This window comes from Macaca mulatta, chromosome 13, assembly GCF_049350105.2.
Source record: "Macaca mulatta isolate MMU2019108-1 chromosome 13, T2T-MMU8v2.0, whole genome shotgun sequence".
NCBI classification, from domain to species: domain Eukaryota; kingdom Metazoa; phylum Chordata; class Mammalia; order Primates; family Cercopithecidae; genus Macaca; species Macaca mulatta.
The window spans coordinates 114,213,384-114,237,337 of record NC_133418.1 but is presented as its reverse complement, the minus strand read 5'-3'; the positions used below and the strand labels follow the sequence as shown (position 1 = coordinate 114,237,337).

The following is a 23,954-nucleotide window of genomic DNA, read 5'->3' as shown; positions in this document are numbered from 1 at the left end:
TAATGTGTGACAGGCATTATTACCAGTGGCTAAAAAGATGGATCTTATAAATCAATTTAGAATAGGATGACCACTGGCAGAGTAGTTTGTCTTCTAAAATGATAGTATCTGGGCAAGCTGGGTGTGACTGTCACGAGGTATCAGAACTCACCAATTCCCATTCTTCTTCAAAGTCCATATACATGCGAGGTAGCCCTACATCCTTAGAGGGTCAGGATGGGACTTTTGCTTTATAAGCCACACCTCAGGCCACAGAGTGATCCAGAAACCAAGCCAGCTGGTTCATCTCCAACAGAGCTAACTCCAGGGCCACTAAGTCCCTGTCTCCCTTGGGACACCAGTGACACTCCTGGCTCTACTGTAGTCACACACTGTGCTCTTGGCCCACCAGGGGCTCTGGTTGCAGAGAAAACGCTAGAACAGGGAACACAGCTTCCTCAATAGGGAAGAGGTATGAGAAGGCTGGTCTTAGGACACACACACAAAATACTATTGAAAGCCTATTATTCTTTTGTGAATTAAAAAATAACAATAAAAGATAACTCACCCTCTTTAATGTGAATGTCAATTGTTTGCTGCCAACAGTGGTATCGGATACACTCAACGTCCCATTTTTTGCTTCAATTTTCAAACGATCTTCAAGTGTTTTGCTACGGGAAATTTAAAAGAATGCCACATTAATCAAAATTATGTTTTAATTTACTATTTGAAACAAGTTTTGATTAGAATTGATTGCAAAGAAAAATGTTTACACATGTAAATGAAAATATCATTCACTTAACACAATAAATTGAAAGAATTAGGCGCACTCAAATAGTCATTATTCATATTGCAGAGATAGACTGTAAAACAATGACTGGCAAAAACACCCACTAATTTAATATCTTAAGTGGCAGTATCAAACACTTCAATGCCTGCTACTTTTCTTACTAAAATCAATCATATTTCTGAAGACCAAATGCAAAGAGCAATCTACTTCTGAAGCCTGTAATTGACCATAATGGTCAATGGCATTTATGATATAATGATATATTTAAACAATACACAAATTCGGTATGTGAGTATTTTAGCCACTCGTCCACCTTTTACAAAAGGAATGAGCACAAATTAAGTCCTCCAGGTCAAGTCACAGAGAAGAGCTATGATAATTCTTATTCTTCCTTCACTCAGTCTTAACTCAGTAGACTGCAAGCCATCATCCCACAGCATGAACAGCTTGAAACATGAATCTGTCTGATGACACTGAGAGAAAACAAAAGCAATTACACTTTGGGTAATTCCACCTGATTCAGCTCTAGTCACTGATATCTCTCCAGGTATCTTCCCTTTTAGTTTCTTACTTGACTTACTCTTTCTGACATACTTTATCCCAAATTTAAATCTCATTTCATTTCTCTTTTTTTTTTTTTGAGACGGAGTCTCGCTCTGTTGCCCAGCCTGGAGTGCAGTGGCCGGATCTCAGCTCACTGCAAGCTCCGCCTCCTGGATTTACGCCATTCTCCTGCCTCAGCCTCCCAAGTAGCTGGGACTACAGGCGCCTGCCACCTCGCCCGGCTAGTTTTTTTTTGTATTTTTTAGTAGAGACGGGGTTTCACCTTGTTAGCCAGGATGGTCTCGATCTCCTGACCTCGTGATCGGCCCGTCTCGGCGTCCCAAAGTGCTGGGATTACAGGCTTGAGCCACCACGCCCGGCCTCATTTCATTTCTTGATCACATTTTCCAAATTTTTCTAGGCTCTCTTTATATAATCTGTGTCTCTGTTACAGTCTGCTGTGCCCTGCATTTCACTGTTATCTGTATAATTAACACAACCCCCCTCTGCTTTCCAATAAAGAGGTTAAGTATGAATTTTGTACCCGTTATATGAAACTTCACTGAATGTTATAATAATTTTTTATTATAAACTAGAACACTGGCCCTTTTTGTTAACTTGGTTTAGAGGGAAATAAACTGAATTAAGCCTAATGATATATATTTTCAGTATGCTTAAACAGTTACTTTAACTTTTCTAGAAATGGCTAAAGCAATAGATTCTTATTCCCCTGATAAGACTGAGATAGATGAGACGGAAGACAAAACAAAGAATATGGTTCTCTTCTATTCTGTTCCCTCCTCAAAAATAGTATACTCCGTCTCCTGCCCTCCGTGCCCCAAATCACATTCAACGCAGCCTGTTAAAGTGAGGGCTAAGAAACCTGACTGAAGAAAAAAAAAGTCTGAACTGTGTGAAAGGGTCTTCTTTTCCCTGAAATATGGTCTTTGTAACTAATCACTGAGGAGAACACAGCTCCTAAATGATCCCCCAGACAAAGTGATCCTTCTTTGAAATTCTGAAGCTAATGTTTGATGTTCACACCATGAGAAATTTATCTCTAGTTTACAACTTGTAGTAACGTACTAAACACACATTCTTTATATAATTTGAGACATAAAGTGGTTAGCATAAAAGTGGCACTCTTTTCTAAGCAATAATGTTATTAAGAAGCACTTTTAAAGTACTTTTCATCTTCAAAGTTCTTTATAGACTAACTAATTAATCCTTTCAACATCCCTGAGACAGAAGTATTTATCCTTTACAGATGGCAAAAAAGGGAGGTAAGATGTGAAACGACTTGCTGCAGGCCACGTAAGATTCAGTTCTAAGCCGGATTCCAGTTTCAGAATTGCTGGTTTCCAGGCGAGTGTCAGGTCATATTTGATTTACACAGTTTTGTTCAGGAAACTTGTCCATTAAGTATTCTCAATGACAAGCTTCCACATGACAAACGGAATGAAATTAAGATTTAGGTTAGCTTTTTTTCTCTTCTAACAATTCAAAAGTAAAGTGTAAACGGACTGTAGTGTGCATGTGAATTATGTGAGCCTCAGCAAATTCCTCAACCTGCTCATTTCATTCTTCTTTCTTTTCATAGCTATAAACTCTGAGGTTTCAAAGTTAACAGGGCTGCTGTGCCTATGGAGTAGCCATTCTTTTATTCCTTTACTTTCTTAATAAACTTGCTTTCACTTAAAAAAAGTTGACAGGAATTCCAAATAACTATATAACCATTGAGAGAAGATGGTATACAGAAAACACTAATTTAGGAAGAAAAAGACTTTTCCAGTCAATTGTGGGCAATTATTACTCTGTTAAGAATGATCTTAATTCCTCCATGATAGGGCATACACATTCTGGGGTTTCTCTCAATGTACTTTCAATGTGCACTTGTAAAAACTTGTTCTGTCTAGGCTATTTGGAAAGACAAGCTGAGTTTTGGAACAAACCATGGCAGAAGATCAGACACAGAGACCATGTGTGGAGATTTCTACATTAAAGAAGTTCCACTTCCCTCCCTTTGAAAGTCAGTTTACTGAAAGCGTTTGCTAACCAGCAGTTCCACAGCCTGCTTCTTGAGTGTGACTTTGGTCAGAGATGACCTAAGTAGACACTGCTGTAGGAACACCGGGAAACTCCTTATTGAACAGAAAAACAAAAGGGAGAACACCACACTGCATGCGCTTCTCAGCATGTTTCTTCCAGGACACTGGCAGGTGGCAGAGGAGGACTGCAGAACTGGCCTTTCCTCCCCCTCCTCTCCCCTCCCCCACACCCCGCCCCTACTTCTTTTCCCTGCCTAGGCTTTACTTTAGTTCTGACGGCCATGGGGGACTTTTTCATTGGTTTATAGTAAAGGATTCTAGGGGAAAATCTAATTGGAACAAGTAGATAAAAACAATCCCCAAATTTGTGATTGGTAAGAAAACAGATATAGGCTTTACAATGTTAAAAGTGGGTAGAATTACTCAGTATAGAACGTAGAAAGCTCCCAGGGGAAGAAACGAGATTATTAGTATATTTATCTTAAAATAAAAAGGAAAGTGGGCAGAAACTACAAGGAAGAAAATCAAATTAAATATTTAGATGCACCAGGAAGGTTGACTGATTTACTTTGGGGTTTTAAAATATGAACACACGTGCACACACACATATTTAATTAAAACGTAGTGCTCCTCGGATGAGAGGTTTTGAATCCCGCTGCAGGGAAGGGGCAGTGTGGGGGGTGGGGGTCATATTCATAAAGGCATGTGCTTCAGGACAGAACTGAGAAGAGTTAATTAACTCTAATTAAAGGAGCCCCCGCTCCACAGTCTATACCGGAGGGAATAAATTAGAAAATGGAGAAAGAGAATCCGCAGATAAAGGATTAAGTATTTTTTAAATTTAAGTACTTTGCTTTAAATAACTACCTCGGACAAATATTTACATATGCCATAAAGTTTACTAAAGACTTTATTTGAATGCTTTCTGTTTCCACGTGTTGCTTCAAAGGCCCTATTTCAAGAGACTGAAACTCAGGCAACCATCAAATCTGATGTCTCTTCTACAGGCATAATGAAGATTTAAAAGATTCCTAATATCCGGCGATGCTGGAGTGTGGGGAAACAGGCGGTCTGGCCACAGTGCAAAGTGCTCAAGCCTTTTTGGAGGGTGATCTGGCAGTCTCTATCACACACCCCTGCTGATCCAGCAAACTCCTATTAGGAATATACTCTAAAGAAATACTTGTCCGTATGCATACATATTTGTGACTGTGAAAAGGGTAAGAGAAAAAGCAGCAACCTAAACACCCACAGTTAGAGGAATAGTTACATAAATCACAGCACATCCACCTTATGAAATATTTATGCAGCCAGAAGGTAAGCCTACTGAACTTATAAAGAAACATTTCTAAGACTTGCTGTTAAATGAAAAGAGCAAGTTAAACGGTATAATTAGGCTGGGCACAGTGGCTCATGCCTGCAATTCCAGCACTTTGGGAGGCTGAGGCAGGAGGATGTCGTGAGGCCAGAAGTTCAAGACCAGTCTGGGCAACAAAATGGGACCCCAACTGGACAAAAAATTTAACAATTGTGGTGGCCTGTAGTCGCAGCTACTCAGGAGGGAGGGCGAGGTGGGAGGATCATTTGAGCCCAGCAGATCGAGGCTGCAGTGAACCATGATTGCGCCTCTGCACTCTAGCCTGGGCAACAGCATGAGACCCATCTCAAAAAATAACATAAAGAATATGAACCATTCACGTTAAAGAAAAAAAGCCACAGGTATAGATCTGTGAGTGTGGACACATATAGGAGTGAACGTCTTTTTAAAGGCGAGAAATATGGTGCGCACACAGCCGTGACCTCAGGAAGGGAGGTGGGGGATGGGAGAGGCTTTAACCTTCAGTCCACACTCTTAGGTATTACAATGATAACATGCCTACATAGTACTGAGGACATATTCATTGAGTAATACAAGATTCTCTTTTCAAAGTAAGTCTGGAATTTAATTACTTCCCAGACTAGATTTTTAAATGCTTATATTAAAACAAAGCTGCATTACCTCAGCTCTTATCCACTATCAGAGGAACGTGAGCTGAAGAGTAAAAACACGCCATATTAATTAACAAAGTGGATAATGTTGCAGACATGATAAAAAGCTCACCCAAAGCTACCAAGCTACCCGGTGAAGAAGATGAGATCCCCAAAGGCAGGAACTGTCTTAAACAATTTCTAGGACCTACCACAGGGCATTTGAAAGCATTCAAATAATGCTTTCATAAATGGAACTGAAAGGCTGCCTGGCAGCTAGTATTGACTACCCAAGAAGAGAAGTTATCCCCATCTACTGAAATGTGGAGAGTTTTCATTCTAAGGACTCTCTTCTTCCACTGTTCACCAACGCACACAGCTCCACTCCTATACTTTGCAGGTCACGGCTGCTCCAGATACCAGAAAAGGTTGATGTGCCCAGATTCCTGAGGCCAACAAGCATGGCCTTCCCAATCTTTCTACCTCTAACCAGAATTATGTCCCCTATGTCCATGCATCTGGAGTTCTTTCCTCCGTGTCTCTGAGGATGCACACCTTGTCTTTTCTGAAGCTCTCCTTACCTGGTTCTCGGGCCCACTGCCACCCGGTTCCTTACCAGATGCTACTTTGTCAATTGACTCAATTCTCTCAATTCCTTACTATCCCCTTTCTGTGGCTGAGTCTTCTCTGCCTACTAACAAATCATGTCTCTCGAGTCTATAAACCGCTTCCCATCAAGTTATTGGCTTTCATCCCTTTCTTTCACTACCAAACTTCTTGAAAGACTTACCTACACTAACTGTTTACCGTGTTTTCTATCTCCCAGTCACTCGTCTCTCTACTGCAGTTGGCCATTTGGCGGGACGCAGAAACAGTGCCAGTGAGGCCAGCTGCATACCGGCCTTTTCCCAGCCTTCGTGCCTGGGCTTCTCTGCTCCGCTGGGTGGCAGGACCACTCCCTTGCCTCAGACACGCTCCAGGTTTGGCCCTTGCCAGTTTTCCTCTCAGCTGGTTACTGCCGATCTTCTTTGTCTGCTTTCTAACAGAATTCTTAGTCCTAGGCAATCAGTACCTCTGTGAAGTCTCTAAAATTCTATGCAAATACATCACAGGCATTTGTAATTTTCTCCAGAGAGGTGTATGGTATGGATTTTATCACAGGTTCAAGTAAAATAATTGTTTTTCCCCAAGGTTCCATTCTTAGCCCTAATGTTACTCTATACAATGATAGTAAATCTCTTTTCATTCTTGACCACAAGATCTTTTCATGATCTTGACCACACAATAAAGGCTGGTATCTCTCAAACTGACATCTCCAGCCTCCTCTTCCTGGGCCTGATGGACATTGCCATTGATTTACTGAATGTGACACAGAAGACGCATGGGCTCAACCCAGCTCATTACTTTTAGCCCTAAACCTACTCTGCATTCTGTATTTTTTACCTCAAGGGCAACATTGCTAGACATCTCCACATCATCCCTGACTATTCTCTTCTCCTTTGATATTATCAGGAACCGACGGTGGAGTTTGTGCCCATTTTTCTTTCTCACTCTTAGTCTTCTGGTCTGTCTGCTCCTCTCCACCCCATTATTCAGGCCTGTGGCCCTTCTAACTGGGATGATTCTAATAGTTTGAGAGCTGGTCTCTGGGTGTCCAGCTTCTCCGCACATTGTCTTTCTAAAATGGAGATATTTTGCTAACGGGTTTCTGGGATTAGGGACTTCTTATGCCTATGCTTTTATTTGCTATAACAAACATGTACTGCTTTTATTATAAAAGTACTTATAATACTAGGGGAGGGGTTAGAATAGATTTGATCCCATTCTTCTAAGCTGTTCAGATTGTGGCTTTCCAGTGCTTGCTCGGCCACCCCTTCAGGCACCCGGTGCTCTGGCTGCAGGAAGGCACCCCCCACCCTTCGAACGGCCCGCCTGTGGCTGTGCTGTGCCTCTGCCAGGAATGCTATCTTTCCCACCAGCCCTGAATGCTCCACTCTGCATCTTTCCACAACCAGTTTCCATATGACTTCAAGGCCCCCCAAATTCAGCTCCTTCTTTCTTATGGTCTTTTCCCATGAATGCTTCAGGTACACAGGCCACGTCTTTCTTCCCATCCCCTGGGTCTAGAATGCGGGTCTGCTCGCACTGAGCAGTTGATAAATGCTTGATGAATGGGTGGTGGAGAGGCTGATTAAGTGGATGAACAGACTCACAAATAACGTTAGCACACTGTAAGGCATAAAAATACATGTCAACAGACACACGTTTATCTAAAGCCATATGACCACACCAAGCAACGCAGACAGCTCACTCAAGTCTCCAGTTACCATTCATGATCCACCTTTCCCTTTACAGAAACAGTTTTAAAGCTGGGCAAGTCCAAGTCAACATTTAAATAGAACACATTCAATCTGATGTTGTCTCTTGTTAACTGGCTTGCGGTAACTTGCAGAATAAACATACAGAGTCACTTTAGTTCTCTGAAGGATCATGGTTTAATGCTTCACTAAATACTCATGTAAATATTATCACTTGTATAGTTCTCAAAAAGGATGTTTAACTTAGTGATATTTAACTTAGTAAGAATGTTTAACTTGGTGATATTTAACTTAGTAAGAATGTTTAACTTGGTGATATTTAACTTAGTAAGAATGTTTAACTTGGTGATATTTAACTTAGAATGTTTAACTACAGTTTATTCACCTCACTATGGTTTATTCTTAGATATAAATTTTTATTCCCTTTGTTTTATACTTCCATTTCCTACTACAGCCCCCAGGCAAAAGGAAGAATGTTAGAGAGATTAGTCAGACCGCCTACCCCCAAATCACAGCCTCCTGTTGCCGTGGTCACACTCAAAACAACTGCTCCCAGATTTTCCTGGTCAATGGCTATGGGGAAAATGAGTCCTTTCTCAGCAGATTTTGAAGGAGTAACTTCTGAGTTGCCTGATGTGTTGTCACGGCAAAGAAGATTCAACTTTCAGCAAGTATTTCTCAAGTGCCCACTCTATTCTAAGTACTTAATCAAGAGCCAGAGATAAAGCAGTAAATAGAGCAAGACAAAAACAGCATATACTCAACAAATAAATTTAATCCACAGAACCAGAACAGCACAAACCAAGTAGGACTCCCAATAAAACACCTACACATAACAGCTGTATAAAAAGTGAGGCTGCACACACTGCTGGAGAATGTAAAATGGTGCAGCCTGTGCACAAGTTTGCCGGTTTCTGAAAAGGCTAAACGTAAGAGTTACTATATGACCAGCAATTTCTTCCGATTCTTACACATAGATGAAAACATATGCAAAACACATGTAAAACTGTATAAACCAATGTTTGCAGCAGCATTATTCACAATAGCCAAAAAGTGGAAACTACCCACGTGTCCATCAACTGACGAAGGAATACATAAACTGGTCTACACACACACTGGAATATTACTTGGTAATGAAAACAAATGGAGTGCAGTTGTCCCTTGGTATCCACTGGGGAATTGGTTCCAGGACCTCCCTTGGATACTAAAAATCCATGGATGTTCAAGTCATATAAAATGGTGTGGTTATTTCCATATAACCTGTGCACATCTTAAATTATCTCTAGATTACTTATAATACCTAATACAATGTAAATGCTACATGCATAGTTGTTATACTATTGATTAGGGAATAAAGTCAAGAAAAAAGTCTGTACACGTTCAGTACGGTTACAAATTTTTTCAGAATATTTTCAACCCATATTGGTTGAATCTATGGATGAGGAACCCTCGGATACAGAGGGCCGACTATACCAACAGATGCTACAACACGGATGAACATTAAAGACACTGTGCTAAGAGAAAGAGGCCAGCCACAAAAGGCCACACATCGTACAGTTCCTTTTACATGAGATGTCAGAATAGGCAAATCGATAGAGACAGAAAAGTAAACTATTGGCTGCCTCAGGATGGGATATGGGGTGATGTGGGGTGACTGCCCATGAGGCATGGGGTTTCCTTTTGGGGTGACGGTAATGTTCTAAAATTATGGTGATGGTTCCAGAACTCTGTGAATATACTAAAAACCAGTGAACTGCATGCTTTTAGTAGATTAATTGTATGTTACATAAATTATATCTCAAGAAAGTTGTTATTTTAAAAAGTGAGGTTGGTCAGTAAAGAAAACATCTTCAAAAGATATCAAGAACACTAGAGTTGACCCTCGAACGACATGGGTTTGCACTGTACTGCTCTACTTACACACAGTTTTTCCAATAAAAGTTAACACCATTACTTGCCTCCCCTGCCTCCCTTTCACTTCCTCCTGTTCTGTCTTTGTCCCTGAGACAGGAAGACCAATCCCTCCTCTTCTTCCTCCTCAGACTACTCCACATGAAGACAACAAGGATGAAGACCTTTACAATGATCCTCTCTCATCTAATGAATAGTAAATACATTTTCCTTTCCTTATGATTTTCTTAATAACATTTTCTTTCCTCCAACTTATCTTATTGTATGAGTACAGTATACGATACATAGAACATACAAAATATGTGGTAATTGACCCCTGACTGTTAAAAATTCTGGTCACTAGTAGGCTATTAGTAATGTTTTCGGGGATATTCTAGGATCTAAGTCACCAGGAAGGTTTAAAAAAAAAAAAAAGTTTTCGAGAAATCAAAAGTTGTATGTGTTAGGTCTAGACTTTCTAGTGAAAATAAATAAGTAACACAAAAAGTTAAATGCATGCATATATATATATATCTTCTTTTTTTTTTTTTTGAGATGGAGTCTAGCACTGTTGCCAGACTGGAGTGCAGTGGTGCGATCTCGGCTCACTGCAACCTCCACTTCCCGGGTTCAAATAATTCTCCTGCCTCAGCCTCCTGAGTAGGTGGGACTACAGGCATGCATCGCCACATCAGCTAATTTTTGTATTTTTAGTAGAGACAGCATCTCACCATGTTGGCCAGGATGGTCTCAACTCCTGACCTCATGATTCGCCCATCTAGGCCTCCCAAAGTGCTAGGATTACAGGCGTGAGCCACCATGCCCAGCCTAAATGCACATTTTTTTTTACTTTCCAGGGCATTGGCACTCCTAGCCCTCAAGTTGTTCAAGGGTCAACTCTACTAGCTTCTTTATTCATGGACACATCTTTTGTTAGTTCATCAGAACCAGAATTTTGAGGTGCTTCTGAATTCTAAATTGAAGGATTCACTACCTCTGGTGTTGCAGATACTTGCTAGAAGATGGTGAAATAAAGATGAGTAAAATACATCTCAACCCCAGAAACAATTCCACCCGTTCACTGATGTCCTCCCCACCCTTTTCCTCCTCCCACTTCGGAAAAAACACCTTCTCCTGCATGGAGAGCTGGGAGCTGGAGAAGTGCAAGGTACAGAAATGTACTGACCCCAAGCTAACACCTCGTCCATTCTGCCCAATCCTTCTGCTCCACCTCAAGACTGCTCCCTTGGCTCCCCAGACATTCCAGTTATTCTTTTAAGACACCTCCCGTGACTGTCTATCATATTCCAATCCTGTGCATCAATACTTTGCCTAAGAATTCTCAAAGCAGAGAATTGCATAATTTAGAGTTTATATACAACTTGGGCTTGACACCTAGCTTGTTCCTCATGCAGACTCTTGACAACTGAAAATTATTCAAATAAAACTACCTTTTCTGGGGAAGGTTAATTTTTTTGGAGTGGGGGTAAATATAACATAAAACCTACCATTTTATTCATTTTTAAGTAGACAGTTCAGCAGCATTAAGTACATTCACACTGTTGTACAACCACCACTACCAACTACTTCCAGCACATTTTCATAATCCAACCTGAAACTCTGTACCCATAAAACACTCGACAACCACCATTCTGCTTTCTGCCTCTTTCTACATATTTGCCTATTCTAGAATACCACTCTTTTTCATCTCTCAATTTTCCTGAAAAAGACTTAAAACTTCCGGCAAATTTTCCAAGTAACTTTTTCAATAACCAGGTAAAGCGAGATGGGGTAAACATAACCGAGGTTCTAATTTTTTAAAATAACTTTGTGAAGAAGCAGAAAAGTTGTCATCTCCTAGCAACCACTGTCCAAAAGGCTTCAAAGCACCGATCTGTAGGGCACAGAATAAGTATTTGTAGGTGAGGGAACCTCATGGGGAAAAAACAAGGACAAGGAAAGTGTGTGGCTTTTGCAGCTTAAAAGTGTTCCACTGATACTCATAAGGCTACCTCTACCCTATATTTTACTGCATGTAAACTATACCTCAAAAAGTTGTGACAAATAAGTAAATCCCCTAGAGACCAATGTACTTCAATAGCAACACTCCCCTCAGGCCTCCTGCGTGCTTCCCTCACATCACCTCCCACATGGCCTTACCTCCCGCTTCCCTTGTCCCCTCTACCCTCTGTACCTCCATCATCCAAAGACAGAAATGTCATCTTTAGGGCGATGTGCCAGAGAGGAAAAGCAAGGGCTTGGCTACATGTCAACTGTGTGCTCTGGCAGTGCTACTCACTTCATCAGTTTCTGCTTTGTGGCAGAATCTTTGAAGCTTCTAAATTCTTCTCCTGCTTTGATCTCATAAAACTGGGGCTTTAGGACTGTCTGCTGGTCCTCCTTGAGTCGTTCCTGTCGCTTCACTTTTTCCTCCTGCTGGAGGAGTCTGCGTTGCTTCCTGACCTCTTCAACCCAGGCTTTTTCATCATCTGAACTCTCCGAACTTTCTGCATCACTCGGTTTTCCTTCCGGCTCTTCCTCCTCTTCCTGAGAATAAAAATAGTAAGCAGCAACTCCTTTCCCCCAAACACAGACCCCTTGTTTTCTCTGAAGCAGCAACTGGCCCATTAATGAGTGCCTAACAGCTACTCTACTGCATGCATCAGGAGAAATGCCTTTAATTAAATAAGATAATACTCCTAAGCCCAATGTCAATCACTTAATATGGAATTAATTACATCTCAAGTATAATCGAAGACTCTTCTAACTTACAAAGAAAACATTGTATTAAAGAAACAGTAGCAAATTCTAAATGATAAGGAGTACATTACTTTTTCACGCAGTTCTTGTTGCTCTAAGAGTCTTAGCTTCTTTTTCCTTTTTTCACTAATTTTTGAAACAAGTGGATTCAGAAGCCTGAATTCTTCACTCTCTTCATCTACTTGGAAGTCAGGGTTCTCAAACATAACTTTAAATCGATCATCGGTGAGAATACTAGGAAGACTCTATAAGGAGGAAAAAGTATGTAAAAATTTAAGTTAATATCTGATTAAAATTAGACCAGAAATATGGTTTTAAAACACTGATTCTATTATAAATTAATAAGCGGCACGAGGCATACATTATTAACTCATTATGAAATTTCTTCCAGGACTTCCATTGTGCCCCTAGGTTTCAGCTGCCACCACCAAAAGAACCTCTACTAATCTACTTTGCAGATGATCTACACCAGTTGGCCATTACACACAATGAGCTAAGAATGAGTCTTTTGGCTAACTTTATGCTTAATGCATTAGAAAGAATTTCTTCAATTAACATTTTAATGCAAAAAGTACCTTTCAAGAAAATAGGTAAGTTTTTAAAACATGGCTTTTATTATTTTTTAGAGACAGGGTTTCACTCTGTCACCCAGGCTGGAGTGCAATGGCACAATCACGGCTCACTGCAGCCCCAACCTCCTGGGCTCAAGTGATCCTGCCACCTCAGTCAGCCTCCCAAGTAGCTGGGATCACAGGTGCACCACCGCACCTGGCTAATTTTTTATTTTTTGTAGAGATGGGTCTCACTATGTTGCCCAGGCTGGTCTTGAAGTCCCGGGCTCAAGCAATTTCTGATGCCTTGGCCTCCCAAAGTACTGGGATTACAGGTGTGAGCCACTGTACCTGAAAACAGGACTTTTAAACAAAGCTTAGTTACTACGCTGACTTAAAATAAGCAATTCTTTCAACTTCAGATTCCAAAACTGGGAGAGGAAGTATACAAAGTCAGTAACTCACATGGTGGGATGGAGGAAGCTGGTGATGTAAGTTTACCAATTCCAGCTGAGTTACTGGGAAACAGAAGGGACGTTTCCATCTCCTACCGGGTGATTTCATTAATATTTCCCCTCAGGTCAACTAACTGTTGTCAAAGGATATTGTGTATCCTTCAGACACAAAAACTTTGGCTACTGAGACCCATTTAGATAGCTCGGGACTGACACTAAATTCCTTTTTATTTGTACCATTTTCAATGGAAAGTTTTCTAAAACTGTACTGTAAACTTAACTGTTCACTTAAGTAGATGACAGAGAATCTTACACATTTAGGACTGTCTTATCGTTCCTTCTCTGCTATAGGCTTGGAAGCCAGATCAAACAGCCTACTTAGAATTGTTTGTCAATCAGAGTAAACAGCCCTGAACACTGCTGGAAAAAGCTGACCTGTTTGTGATGGACTCTGACTCTGCTGAACAGACTACTTTACTATTTCTCCACTGTTGAGAGTAAATAAGGTTGCAGGCAGTTGAGTTCTGACTATTACTTGTGATACTGACAGACCTATACAAAAGTTTAATAAATCATAAGATATTAAGGAACTTGGCCTGTTTATTATTTGTATATACCTAAAAACAGATAAACCCTTACCTAAAATTCTGAGATATTAAATGCAACAAGTCTTCCCTGATTAAACATCATTTCCAAGAAAGACTTAGGATGAAGGGAAAAAGAAAGGTAAGATTGGGTTCCTGATCCTAATCTAGTAAGGAAGAAAAAACACTGCAAACACATTTGCTACTAGGCCCCTTCTGAGGGCTGCTCGGTAATGCTGAAAGTGTCACAGGAGAGGACAGATAAAGGAATCCCAACAAAAGACACCCCAGGAGGGGCCTTGGGGGGTGTGGCATCAGGGAGGGGGCTTGAAAGATGAGGTTTCAACAAGTAGAAATCTGAAGAAACAGCATTTCCAGCCGACAGAAGTGGTGAATAGTCTGGTGACATAAGAATGATGCAATTTCAAAAACAATTTTTTGATCAGGCCATACTGTAAAGGATTTTAAATACCATGACTGTTATTTTGAAGATATAAGGGGAAACCACTAGCAAAGAGGAGGAGGGGGAGGAAGAAGAGGAAGAGGAAAAGGAAGAGAAACGAAGAAGGAGGGAGACAGGGAAGCAGGGAGGAAGGAGAAGATGGATGATCAACAGAAGTGTGCTTCAAGACTCTTCAGATGACAGAACTGTGCTTCTGGCCAGGTGTTGGTTCACACCTGCAATCTCAGCACTTTGGGAGGCCAAGGTGGGAGGACTGCTTGAGGCCAGAAGTTCGAGATCAGCTTGGGAAACATGGTGAGACGCTGTCTACACAAAATATAAAAAATTAGTCAGGCGTGGCAGTGCACGCCTGTAGTCCCAGCTACTTGGAAGGTTGAGGTAGGAGGATCGTGTGGGCCTGGGAAGTCAGGGCTGCAGTGAGCTGAGATCATGCCATGCACTCCAGCCTGGGTGACAGAGAGACCTTGTCACAAACAAACAAACAACCCAAAATTGTGCTTCAAGAGTCTGCAGCAGCATGATGTCTGACGGACTGCCGAGTAAGAAGTTAGCATCATGAGAAGACTAAGAAGCCATTTTAAGAAACTGGCGAGAGAGATGGTCTGAATTAGGGCAATGGGAACAGTTTTTAGGAAAGAATAATTGTGAGATACAGTTCTAAATTAGAATTGACAGATCCAGCTATGGAGATAGGAGGGTTAAGAATTAAAAGCGGTTAGAAACCTCTCTCAAACATGTAGCTTAAGCAACCAGAAAGCTGGCGACAGTGAGTTAGGATCCATCACTGGTGAGCATTAGGAAAAAACGCAGGGGTGGAGTAAACGGGAAGAAATCACGCTCCGTTTAGGGCTGCCTATGCCTGTGATACAGGGAGAAGAGCACCAGGATTCGGACGGATACCACTAGGTGTCTGGGAACTAGGCGCCATGTCTCAGGAGAAAGAAGGGGGCTATCATGTAAATTTTGGAGTTATCTGTAGGTATCGGACAGGTGATATTGTCAAAGATATTTTCAAATGAATACCTAACTGCCTATTACACATTTTCAGGTTAAAAAAACACCAAGGGCAAATATTTTCTTTTCATCTTACTATATTTATTAAAGTAATAGTAATATTTAATAAATAGATAAAATGTTACAAAGACTATGTATGTTGCTGGTATTAAGCTTTTTTTCTTAATTTAAAACAAATCAATCGCTTTGCCTAAAGACAAGTATGCTTTGGATGAACAACTATAAAATAAAACCTCTTCTGACCCATCTGTAAAAATATTTCCTTCAGGGTTTTTTCCTAGTCTGTTTGTTTTCACAGCTGTCTTAAGGAAAAAAGTAGGATAAGGTATAGCTATTAATGTTCTATAGGAGCTTACAAGTGTCTGGCTAGTGATTCATCCTGTAAACACCTGTCTACACATGCTCAACTTTACCATTAAAATACAGAAAACATTAAAGTACTGTCCATACCACAGTCCTACCTGGAAGAATGGTATCTGTCTACCTGAGTGGGATGCCTATTATTATTTTGTTCCACATAGTAACATATATGAAGAATGACTGCCATTTGAAACAAATTAGTTCTTTTTTTTCTTTTGAGATGGGGTCTTGCTCTGTCACCCCAACTGGAGTGCAGTGGTGTGATCTTGGCTCACTGCAATCTCTGTCTCGGGTTCAAGAGATTCTCCTGCCTCAGTCTCCTAAGTAGCTGGGATTATAGGCACGTGCCACCAGAGCGGGCTAATTTTGTATTTTTAGTGGAAACGGGGCTTCACCATGTCGTCAGGCTGGTCTCAAACTCCTGACCTGGTGATTTGCCCGCCTAGGCCTCCCAAAGTGCTGGGATTACAGGCGTGAGCCACCGCACCCCAGCCAATCAAATTAGTTCATTCAATGCTATGATACCTATGAAGTTAGGCTGGTACAGACTTCTGAGTAAAGACGGTAGCTTGCACACTAGTATCTTCTTCTCATCTCTCCTAAAACCTCACTAGAACAACAGAAAAGGAGCTTTTTAAAAAGGACATAAACCCTCAAAAGAAGGAAAGGAAACAGGGGTAATAAAAATTTGAGAGTCAGAAAGAAAGCCTATTTAAAATCACACCCCAGCTCTGGAAAGCCTGGTCCTGGCCCTTTCCCACTGAGGAGTTGTCTGGCTGGGGTTGGCACTGCAAGAGCAAGAGAAGTGTGCTGGCCACAAAGAGGGGAGGACAAGGCTGGCACGTGGGGGTGAGGTGCCCTCTGGAACCCTCCAATCTCTTGTGACCTACGGTGGTCAGTTCTAGGAATGTTGGTAGCCAGGCCTTTACCCCCAAGCAGGAGGACCTGACCAGCCAAGAGAAAGACTTAAGAGACAATGACATGTGCAGCGTCCTTCCCCAAATAGACAGTGTGGCCAAGTCACCGCAGAGTGACTGAGGGACCCTGTCCCCACCTAGAGTTTTCATTCACTTTTTAAACTCTTATTCCTCACTGCCAAAAAATAACTATGGATCATGGCAGGAAAAACTAATAGAAATTTTCTTTCAAGAAAATTCCCCAGCACTGAAGACCGAACTTCTAGACTGAGATGGGCTTGCAGCACAGTACAGTCGTTTTGTGTGAGGTTTCCCAGGACGCTTCCTCTTTCTGTTATTTTAGAGAAGCAACTCCTCTAGCAATTTCCCAAGGAAACACAGCATTTAAGGGGAATTGGCTGCTGTTGAGAACTTGCACGTCTGAAAAAATTTACCATACTCTCATATGGACTGACTGCTTGTCTAGGCTGGAAACTGTATTTCTTCAGGAAACTGAAGGTTCTTGTAATTCTCTGTCCAACATGGGTTGAGGTGAACTGAATCCACAGGATAATGGTAAAGGGAGGTCCCAGGATTAGAAGGTGACCAGGCCAGAATGGAATGGGGTAGAAAGTTCTAGAAGCAACTTCTTCAGGAAGGTAAATAAGTATAAGTCTAACCTATCTAAATACCTCAAAATAAGACTTAGATAACTGGCATAAATTGGGGGTTGATTAGTGATAACTACATAGAAAACAAGCAAGAGAGACAATTACTAACTTCAAAGGACACAAAGATTGAACAAGAAATGCAGTCACAGATTGCTACTGACTCAGCTAGAAATAGCACCTACATAGGCCAGGCATGGTAGCTTGTACCTGTAATCCCAGCACTTTGGGAGGCTGAGGTGGGAGGATCTCTTGACCTCAGGAGTTGGAGACCAGCTCAGGCAACACAGTGAGACCTCATCTCTACTAAAATATATACATACATATATATTAGCTGGGTGTGGTGTGCATCTGTAATCCCAGCTACCTGAAAGGCTGAGGTGGGAGGATCACTTAAGCCAAAGAGACTGAGGCTGCAGTAAGCTATGATTTTGCCACTGTACTCCAGCCTGGGTAACAGGCCCTGTCTCAAAAAAAACAAAAGTTACAACAATGTAATGCTGAATACCAACTTAATCAAAATCACAATATAGCTTCCTTGGAAAGGAAAGTTATCAAAAGATAATGCCTAACACTAAAATGTTAAGAGGTAGGACGACAGGCAAGAGGGAAGGAGGGAGGAGACAGAGAGACAGAGAGACAGATTCATACCAAAATAATCAGCTAAAAAGGCAAAAGTGGTTATCTGAGAAGAGGTGAAAATGGAGGAAGGGGGAGGGAGGAAAAGGGGGGGACAATGGGATGGCCTACATTCCTAAGAAACCTTGGAGAAATGTTTAGTTTTTTTTGTTTTTGTTTTTGACAGAGTCTCACTCTGTTACTGGGCTGGAGTGAAGTGGCACGACCACGGCTAACTGTGGCCTTGCAGGGAGATCGTCCCACCTCAGCCTCCTGAGTAGCTGGGATCACAGGCATGCACCACCACACCCAGCTAATTTTTTGTAGAGATGCAGTTTCGCCACGTTGCCCAGGCTGGTCTTGAACTCCTGGGTTCAAGTGATCCTCCCTGCTTTGGCCTCCCAAAGTGATGGGATTACAGAAATTTTATTTTATTTTATTTTATTTTTGAGATGGAGTCTTGCTCTGTTGCCCAGGCTAGAGTGCAACGGCGTGACCTTGGCTCACTGCAACCTCTGCCTCCCAGGTTCAAGCAATCCTCCTCCTGACTCAGCCTCCCAAGTAGCTGGGATTACAGGTACGCACCACCATGCCCAGCTAGTTTTTCTATTTTTAGTAGAAACGGAGTTTCACCATATTGGCCAGAGTGGTCTCCAACTCCTAGTCTCAAGTGATCTCCCTGCCTTGGCCTCCCAAAGTGCTGGGATTATAGGTATGAGCCTGTAATGTTTGTGTTAGGCATTGTGTCCAGCCTGAAATATTTAGTTTTTAAAACTATGTATGTATAACTGTAATTTTTAAAAAAATTGATACTAAAAAAGCTTTAAAAATAATATTTTGGATGTAAAAACTAATCTGATCCAACCCAAAGTATTTTTACCTAATTGTATTCCCTAGACAGATGAAGTATTACTTTAATATAAGTTCTTAGTGGTATTTAGTGATTCTTGAAACTGCTAAAATATCTCTTCCATGGGTTTCCATGGGTTTCTAGCCACAGAATACCCATGGCCTAGAACAGTGGTCCTCAACATTTTTGGCACCAGGGACTAGTTTCGCAAAAGACAAGTTTTCCACAGATGGTGGCGGGGGAGCAGGGGTGGAGGGCGAGGGAGTTTTGGGATGATTTCAAGCGCATTACATTTATTGTGCACTTTATTTCTATTATTATTACACTGTAATAATAATGAAATAATTATACAACTCGCCATAATACAGAATCAGTGGGAGCCCTGCACTTGTTTTCCTGCAATTAGAAAGTCCCATTGGGGACTAATGGGAGAGAGTGACAGATCATCAGGCATTAGATTTTCCTAAGGAGCAGGCAACCTAGATCCCTCGCATGTGCAGTTCACAATAGGGTTCATGCTCCTATAAGAATCTAATGCAGCCGCTGATCTGACACGAGGTGGGACTCAGGCAGTAATGTGAGTGATGGGGTGTGACTGTAAATACAGATGAAGCTCAAGGCTCACCTCCTGGTGTGCAGACTGATTCCTAACAGGCCCCAGAACAGTACCATGGCCTGGGGGTTGGAGACCCCTGGCTTAGAGATCTCATGCACAGTCCTGCCTGAGCTGTTGCAGAATGCAAGAAAAGTACATTCATCAGAGACTTTAAGGCCACAGCCAGAAAGTGACAAAAAAGGCTAATATACAAAAAATGATACCTGTAGGAAAAACAGCTCTAATCAAAACTCATACCCTCACAAATCAAACAGATCACAGATGCCCATGCCTCTCAAAGCTGTTTGTGCCTACTGGGAATTCAACACCTATGTGTTGAAAGAATAAATACATTCTTTTTTTTTTTTTTTTTTTTTTAAAAGAGATGCTGTCTTGCCCTGTAGCCCAGGCTGCAGTACAGTGATGTGATCATGGCTCACTGTAGACTCAAACCCCTGGGCTCAAGCAATCTTCCCGCATCCCAAGTATTGGGAACACAGGCATGAGCTACTGCACTGGTCCTTAATTGTTAACTAGAATTAATACAACCAAAATTTCTGAGTTTGGATAATGTCCACTGACTGACATTATGTGGTGGGCCACCTCCCATTTGAGGTTCAATATCAACCATACAGTAAACATCTTACTAGATTTTTGTGTTATCAGTGGCAGCAATATTTGGGAACACTTTTCACTGTCTCCCTCCAGTAAATTTCAGCTGCAGACAAGGCAAAACATACCTTTCAAATTGGTATTGCAAGACACCAACTTTCAAATCAGGAGGTATCATAGCTAGTAAAGCTCTCAAGCTTTTGAGGAGCTGAGTTCAAAGGCGAGACTAACGATCTGCTGATGGGACTTAGCAATTCTTTCAAGTATTCTTTTAAATTATAATGAAGGATTCTTTCCTTAATTCATGAGTGATTTCTACGATCTTCACTTTACCTAAGATGAAACTGTTCAACAACAAATTATACAAACTTTTTCTAAGCACAGCCTCAGATTTTCAAAAGACCATATATAAATATTTCTGGAATGAAACTGAGCTCTGATAATAGGTCTGATTTGGGCTAGGAAGTCACCAAAAAGCAGATTAGGGGCACATTTTACAAATACTACTCTTTGGAAGAATTCTGTTATCACGTGATATGGCTACAAAGATCGCATTTCCAGCTATGAAGAGCTGAAGAGAAACTGCTGTTTGATGGAAGAAGATAAGAATTTCTAAGGTTCTTCCTCCTTTTCACTGGAAGTAAAATGGTACACGGCTTGGTAATTCTTTACAGGGTGACCCACAAATAGGTTCTAAAATAATCAAATGCCATCCTGATAGTTAATTAGAGAATATGTAGCAACAAAATGAGCGAACACCAACGGAACGTAGATGTGCCTGGAGATAACAGAAAGGCAAGTCCTTGATTCGCACAGTGCCAACAGGAAGGAGTAGCCAAGGAATGTAGTTAAAGAATACCAGGTGCCCCAACAAGATGGTTCAAATTTCAGTTATCTCTGTTCATCAACTGAGTATGTGCATAAAGTGTAACTCCGCTGCGAGTTCTTTAGTCCACAAATCCCTGCGTAAATAATGGGTCACTCTTCTCAAAGCCTGTCAGTGACTGGTCACTGCATTGGCATTGTGATGCGCAATGAATTTCCTGTTCGGTTCATGCAGACAGGATGCGTGTAACTGTTGCGTTGCTTCTTTAGATACCAAAGACAAACTCTTTACAAAAAAGTACAATTTAGAGAGAACTAATCAACAAGATAAAACTGCAACAACAAAAATGTGAATCAAATGTAAAGAGAGTTACAGAAGAAAGAGCTGGCTGTGGGAATATAGGGAATGTGGCTGCTGTCGCTGGCTGGCACTCGTTAAGTCTATAGTGAGGGGAGCGTGTAATGGTAAACTTCTCTAAACAAATGAGGAAAACAGTTGTGACACGAAGAAGAAAAGTGTCCCAGTGGAAGTGACGCTGGCAAAGAACTTCACATTAAAGGAACTCTCAGAGACATTTCATAATGTCAAAAGAGCAAAGGATAAAACATCGGAAGCTTATCTAAACTTAGAAAATGAGTATGACAATTTGCTGAGGCAAAGAAAAATGCTGGCTCCATATCAAAAGTTTAGGAGGAGAAAAAAGCACTGTTCCAAGTATTACTGACAAAAGAAAGAAAGAAAACAAAGAAAAAAAATATTACGCTTTATTCCTAATGTTTTAAATTACAATATACTAAAAAGATCCTAGTTTTCCAATTTATAATGGACAGTAAGAGAGTTTTTAATGTTTTGTCAAAAATGTTTAAAGGCATGGAACAACGCTAATTTTCCCTACTGACCATGAAGACTGCTCTGCATGTGTTCAACCTGTAAGGTCATTTCTACCATCCTGCACTACTGTGTATTCTAAATCTTCTCTGGCCGCCCTCAACCTCAACAAAGGTCTACCAAAGAAATGGGGGGAAGGGAAGGGCCGCCCTCAACCTCAACAAAGGTCTACCAAAGAAATGGGGGGAAGGGAAGGGCCGCCCTCAACCTCAACAAAGGTCTACCAAAGAAATGGGGGGAAGGCAAAGACACTTCTGCATCTTGATAATCACAGGGCCTTATCAAAAGGCTCTGGTATACCATGCCGCACAAAGTAGCAACATTACATTGTAACTTACGTATTCTCATCTCTATCAGATAATAAGGACTCTGAAGCCTTAGGGCATGTACACCCGAAGATCACTTCCATTTAGCTTTTACTGTGAAATGACATTACAAAGCTGAAAAGTTACCTCCCTAATCATGCTTGGGCTTGGCTAACAGGAAGATCAGTGTGAATACTCTGAGGAGAGAGTCAACACAGCAGGAAGGACTTGTATTTTAAACACTTAAAGACATACATATTCATTTATACACATTGGTGTAACTCAGGAAGGTGCAGAGCCATAGCACACAGACATAAATTCAAATACTAATAAGTTTGAGGAATTATTTCAACATTGGCATATTATTCATGTCATGAAAATGGAAACCTAAAAGTCCTCTATTTACTTGAGAGGCTTCCAGAAATTAAAATTTAAATAATATATTAAAGAATGTAATAAATGAGGATGAGGAGATGCAGGGAGAGGCTAAGGAAGCAGAAGACAGCAAGGGGGAGTCTTGAGTCTGAATTCATTTGGAAATCACAGCTCTAAGAATGCCCATCTCCGGTCCTTGCATGTTACAGATGAAAAAACTGTGACCCAGTGAAGATGAGCAATCACCCAAGATTACACAACCGGTGTGCAAAGAGCTAGGAACAAGATCCTTTAGTTGCAGTCCCTGGGTATTGAAGAGCATGAACAGAAACGAAGACAAAAGGAGCTCACTCATCTTAGATGCACGTACCTGGTTAAAAACCAGAGGACAGAGAAAGAATAAGCTAACAAAAGAAACCTCACGAGGGCACCACACAGCTGGCCCAAAGCTACTAGGTCATCTATCTGAAACCAGAAAAATCTCACCTCTGAACAATACCAACTAAACGAAGTGCGAACTTTTATTTATTTTATGACTGATCTTTGTCTATTTTCACATTTATAAAGAAAGCAGGTAGAAGTTACACTTCGGCCTGCATATATGCCCTAGAACACCAAGTCTCAATAAAAATCAGTTACTTCTGGAGTTATAAACAAAGAAAAACAATAACCTAAATGTTCAACAACAGAAGGATTGAGTAAATTATAATCAGTTCATAGAACAGAATATGTAGCCATTAAAAATATCTACAAATAATTTTTAACAACATGGAAAATGACCTGAGTTATTTTAAAGAATCAGGATAAACATTTTACACATACAAGACTCTTGCTATTGTAGTTTCTAATTTTGAGACAAATAAGACAGGAAGAAAATTCACTAAAATATTAACGGTGCCTTTCTCTGGTATAAGAATTATAAGGATAGTTTTCTTCTTGATATTCTTTTCTGTTTTCCAGACTTCCCATCTTAAGCATATACTAATCTTATAAGCAGGAAAGAAAAAGTCCTACATGTACTTTTAAAGTAAAAAGAGACAATAAAAAAGATGTAAGTTACTATCAACAAAATGCAGAAACGATTTCCGATACTTTTACATCTTACCTTAACTTTCTTTTTCCATGTAGATTTCTGCTTCTCCTCTTCTTCCTCAATTAATTTAAGTGCCAGCTCTTTGTTAACTTTTGGCAATTTCTAGAAAGAAAAGCTGATATTTTATTTTATTATAAAACCTAACATATTTACATATTAGCTTAAAGGTTAACAGTTCTGTGAGTATAATCTCATAAATAGGAGATAACTAATTCTTATTTTATTTATTTATTTTTTTGAGACAGAGTCTCACTCTGTCGCCCAGGCTAGAGTGCGGTGGCACGATCTCGGCTCACCACAACCTCCGCCTCCCGGGTTCACGCCATTCTCCTACCTCAGCCTCCTGAGTAGGTGGGACTACAGGCACCCGCCACCATGCTCGGCTAATTTTTTGTATGTTTAGTAGAGACGGGGTTTCACTGTGTTAGCTAGGATGGTCTCGATCTCCTGACCTCGTGATCCGCCCGCCTTGGCCTCCCAAAGTGCTGGGATCATAGGCGTGAGC

At 40.9% G+C, this 23,954-nt stretch overlaps 1 protein-coding gene across 4 annotated transcripts in view; it reads right to left on the bottom strand.

The window, feature by feature from the left end:
- NOL10 (nucleolar protein 10) overlaps positions 1-23,954 on the bottom strand; it is a 114,142-nt gene that overhangs the window by 5,584 nt on the left and 84,604 nt on the right. For all 4 annotated transcript variants that reach the window (XM_015111709.3, XM_028831974.2, XM_015111710.3 and 1 more), the window contains 4 exons: positions 23,462-23,551; positions 12,368-12,541; positions 11,836-12,083; positions 548-650 (listed from right to left, as the gene is read on the bottom strand). In XM_015111709.3, coding sequence (XP_014967195.2) covers positions 548-650; positions 11,836-12,083; positions 12,368-12,541; positions 23,462-23,551 — 615 coding nt within the window. The remainder of the gene's footprint in view (positions 1-547; positions 651-11,835; positions 12,084-12,367; positions 12,542-23,461; positions 23,552-23,954) is intronic.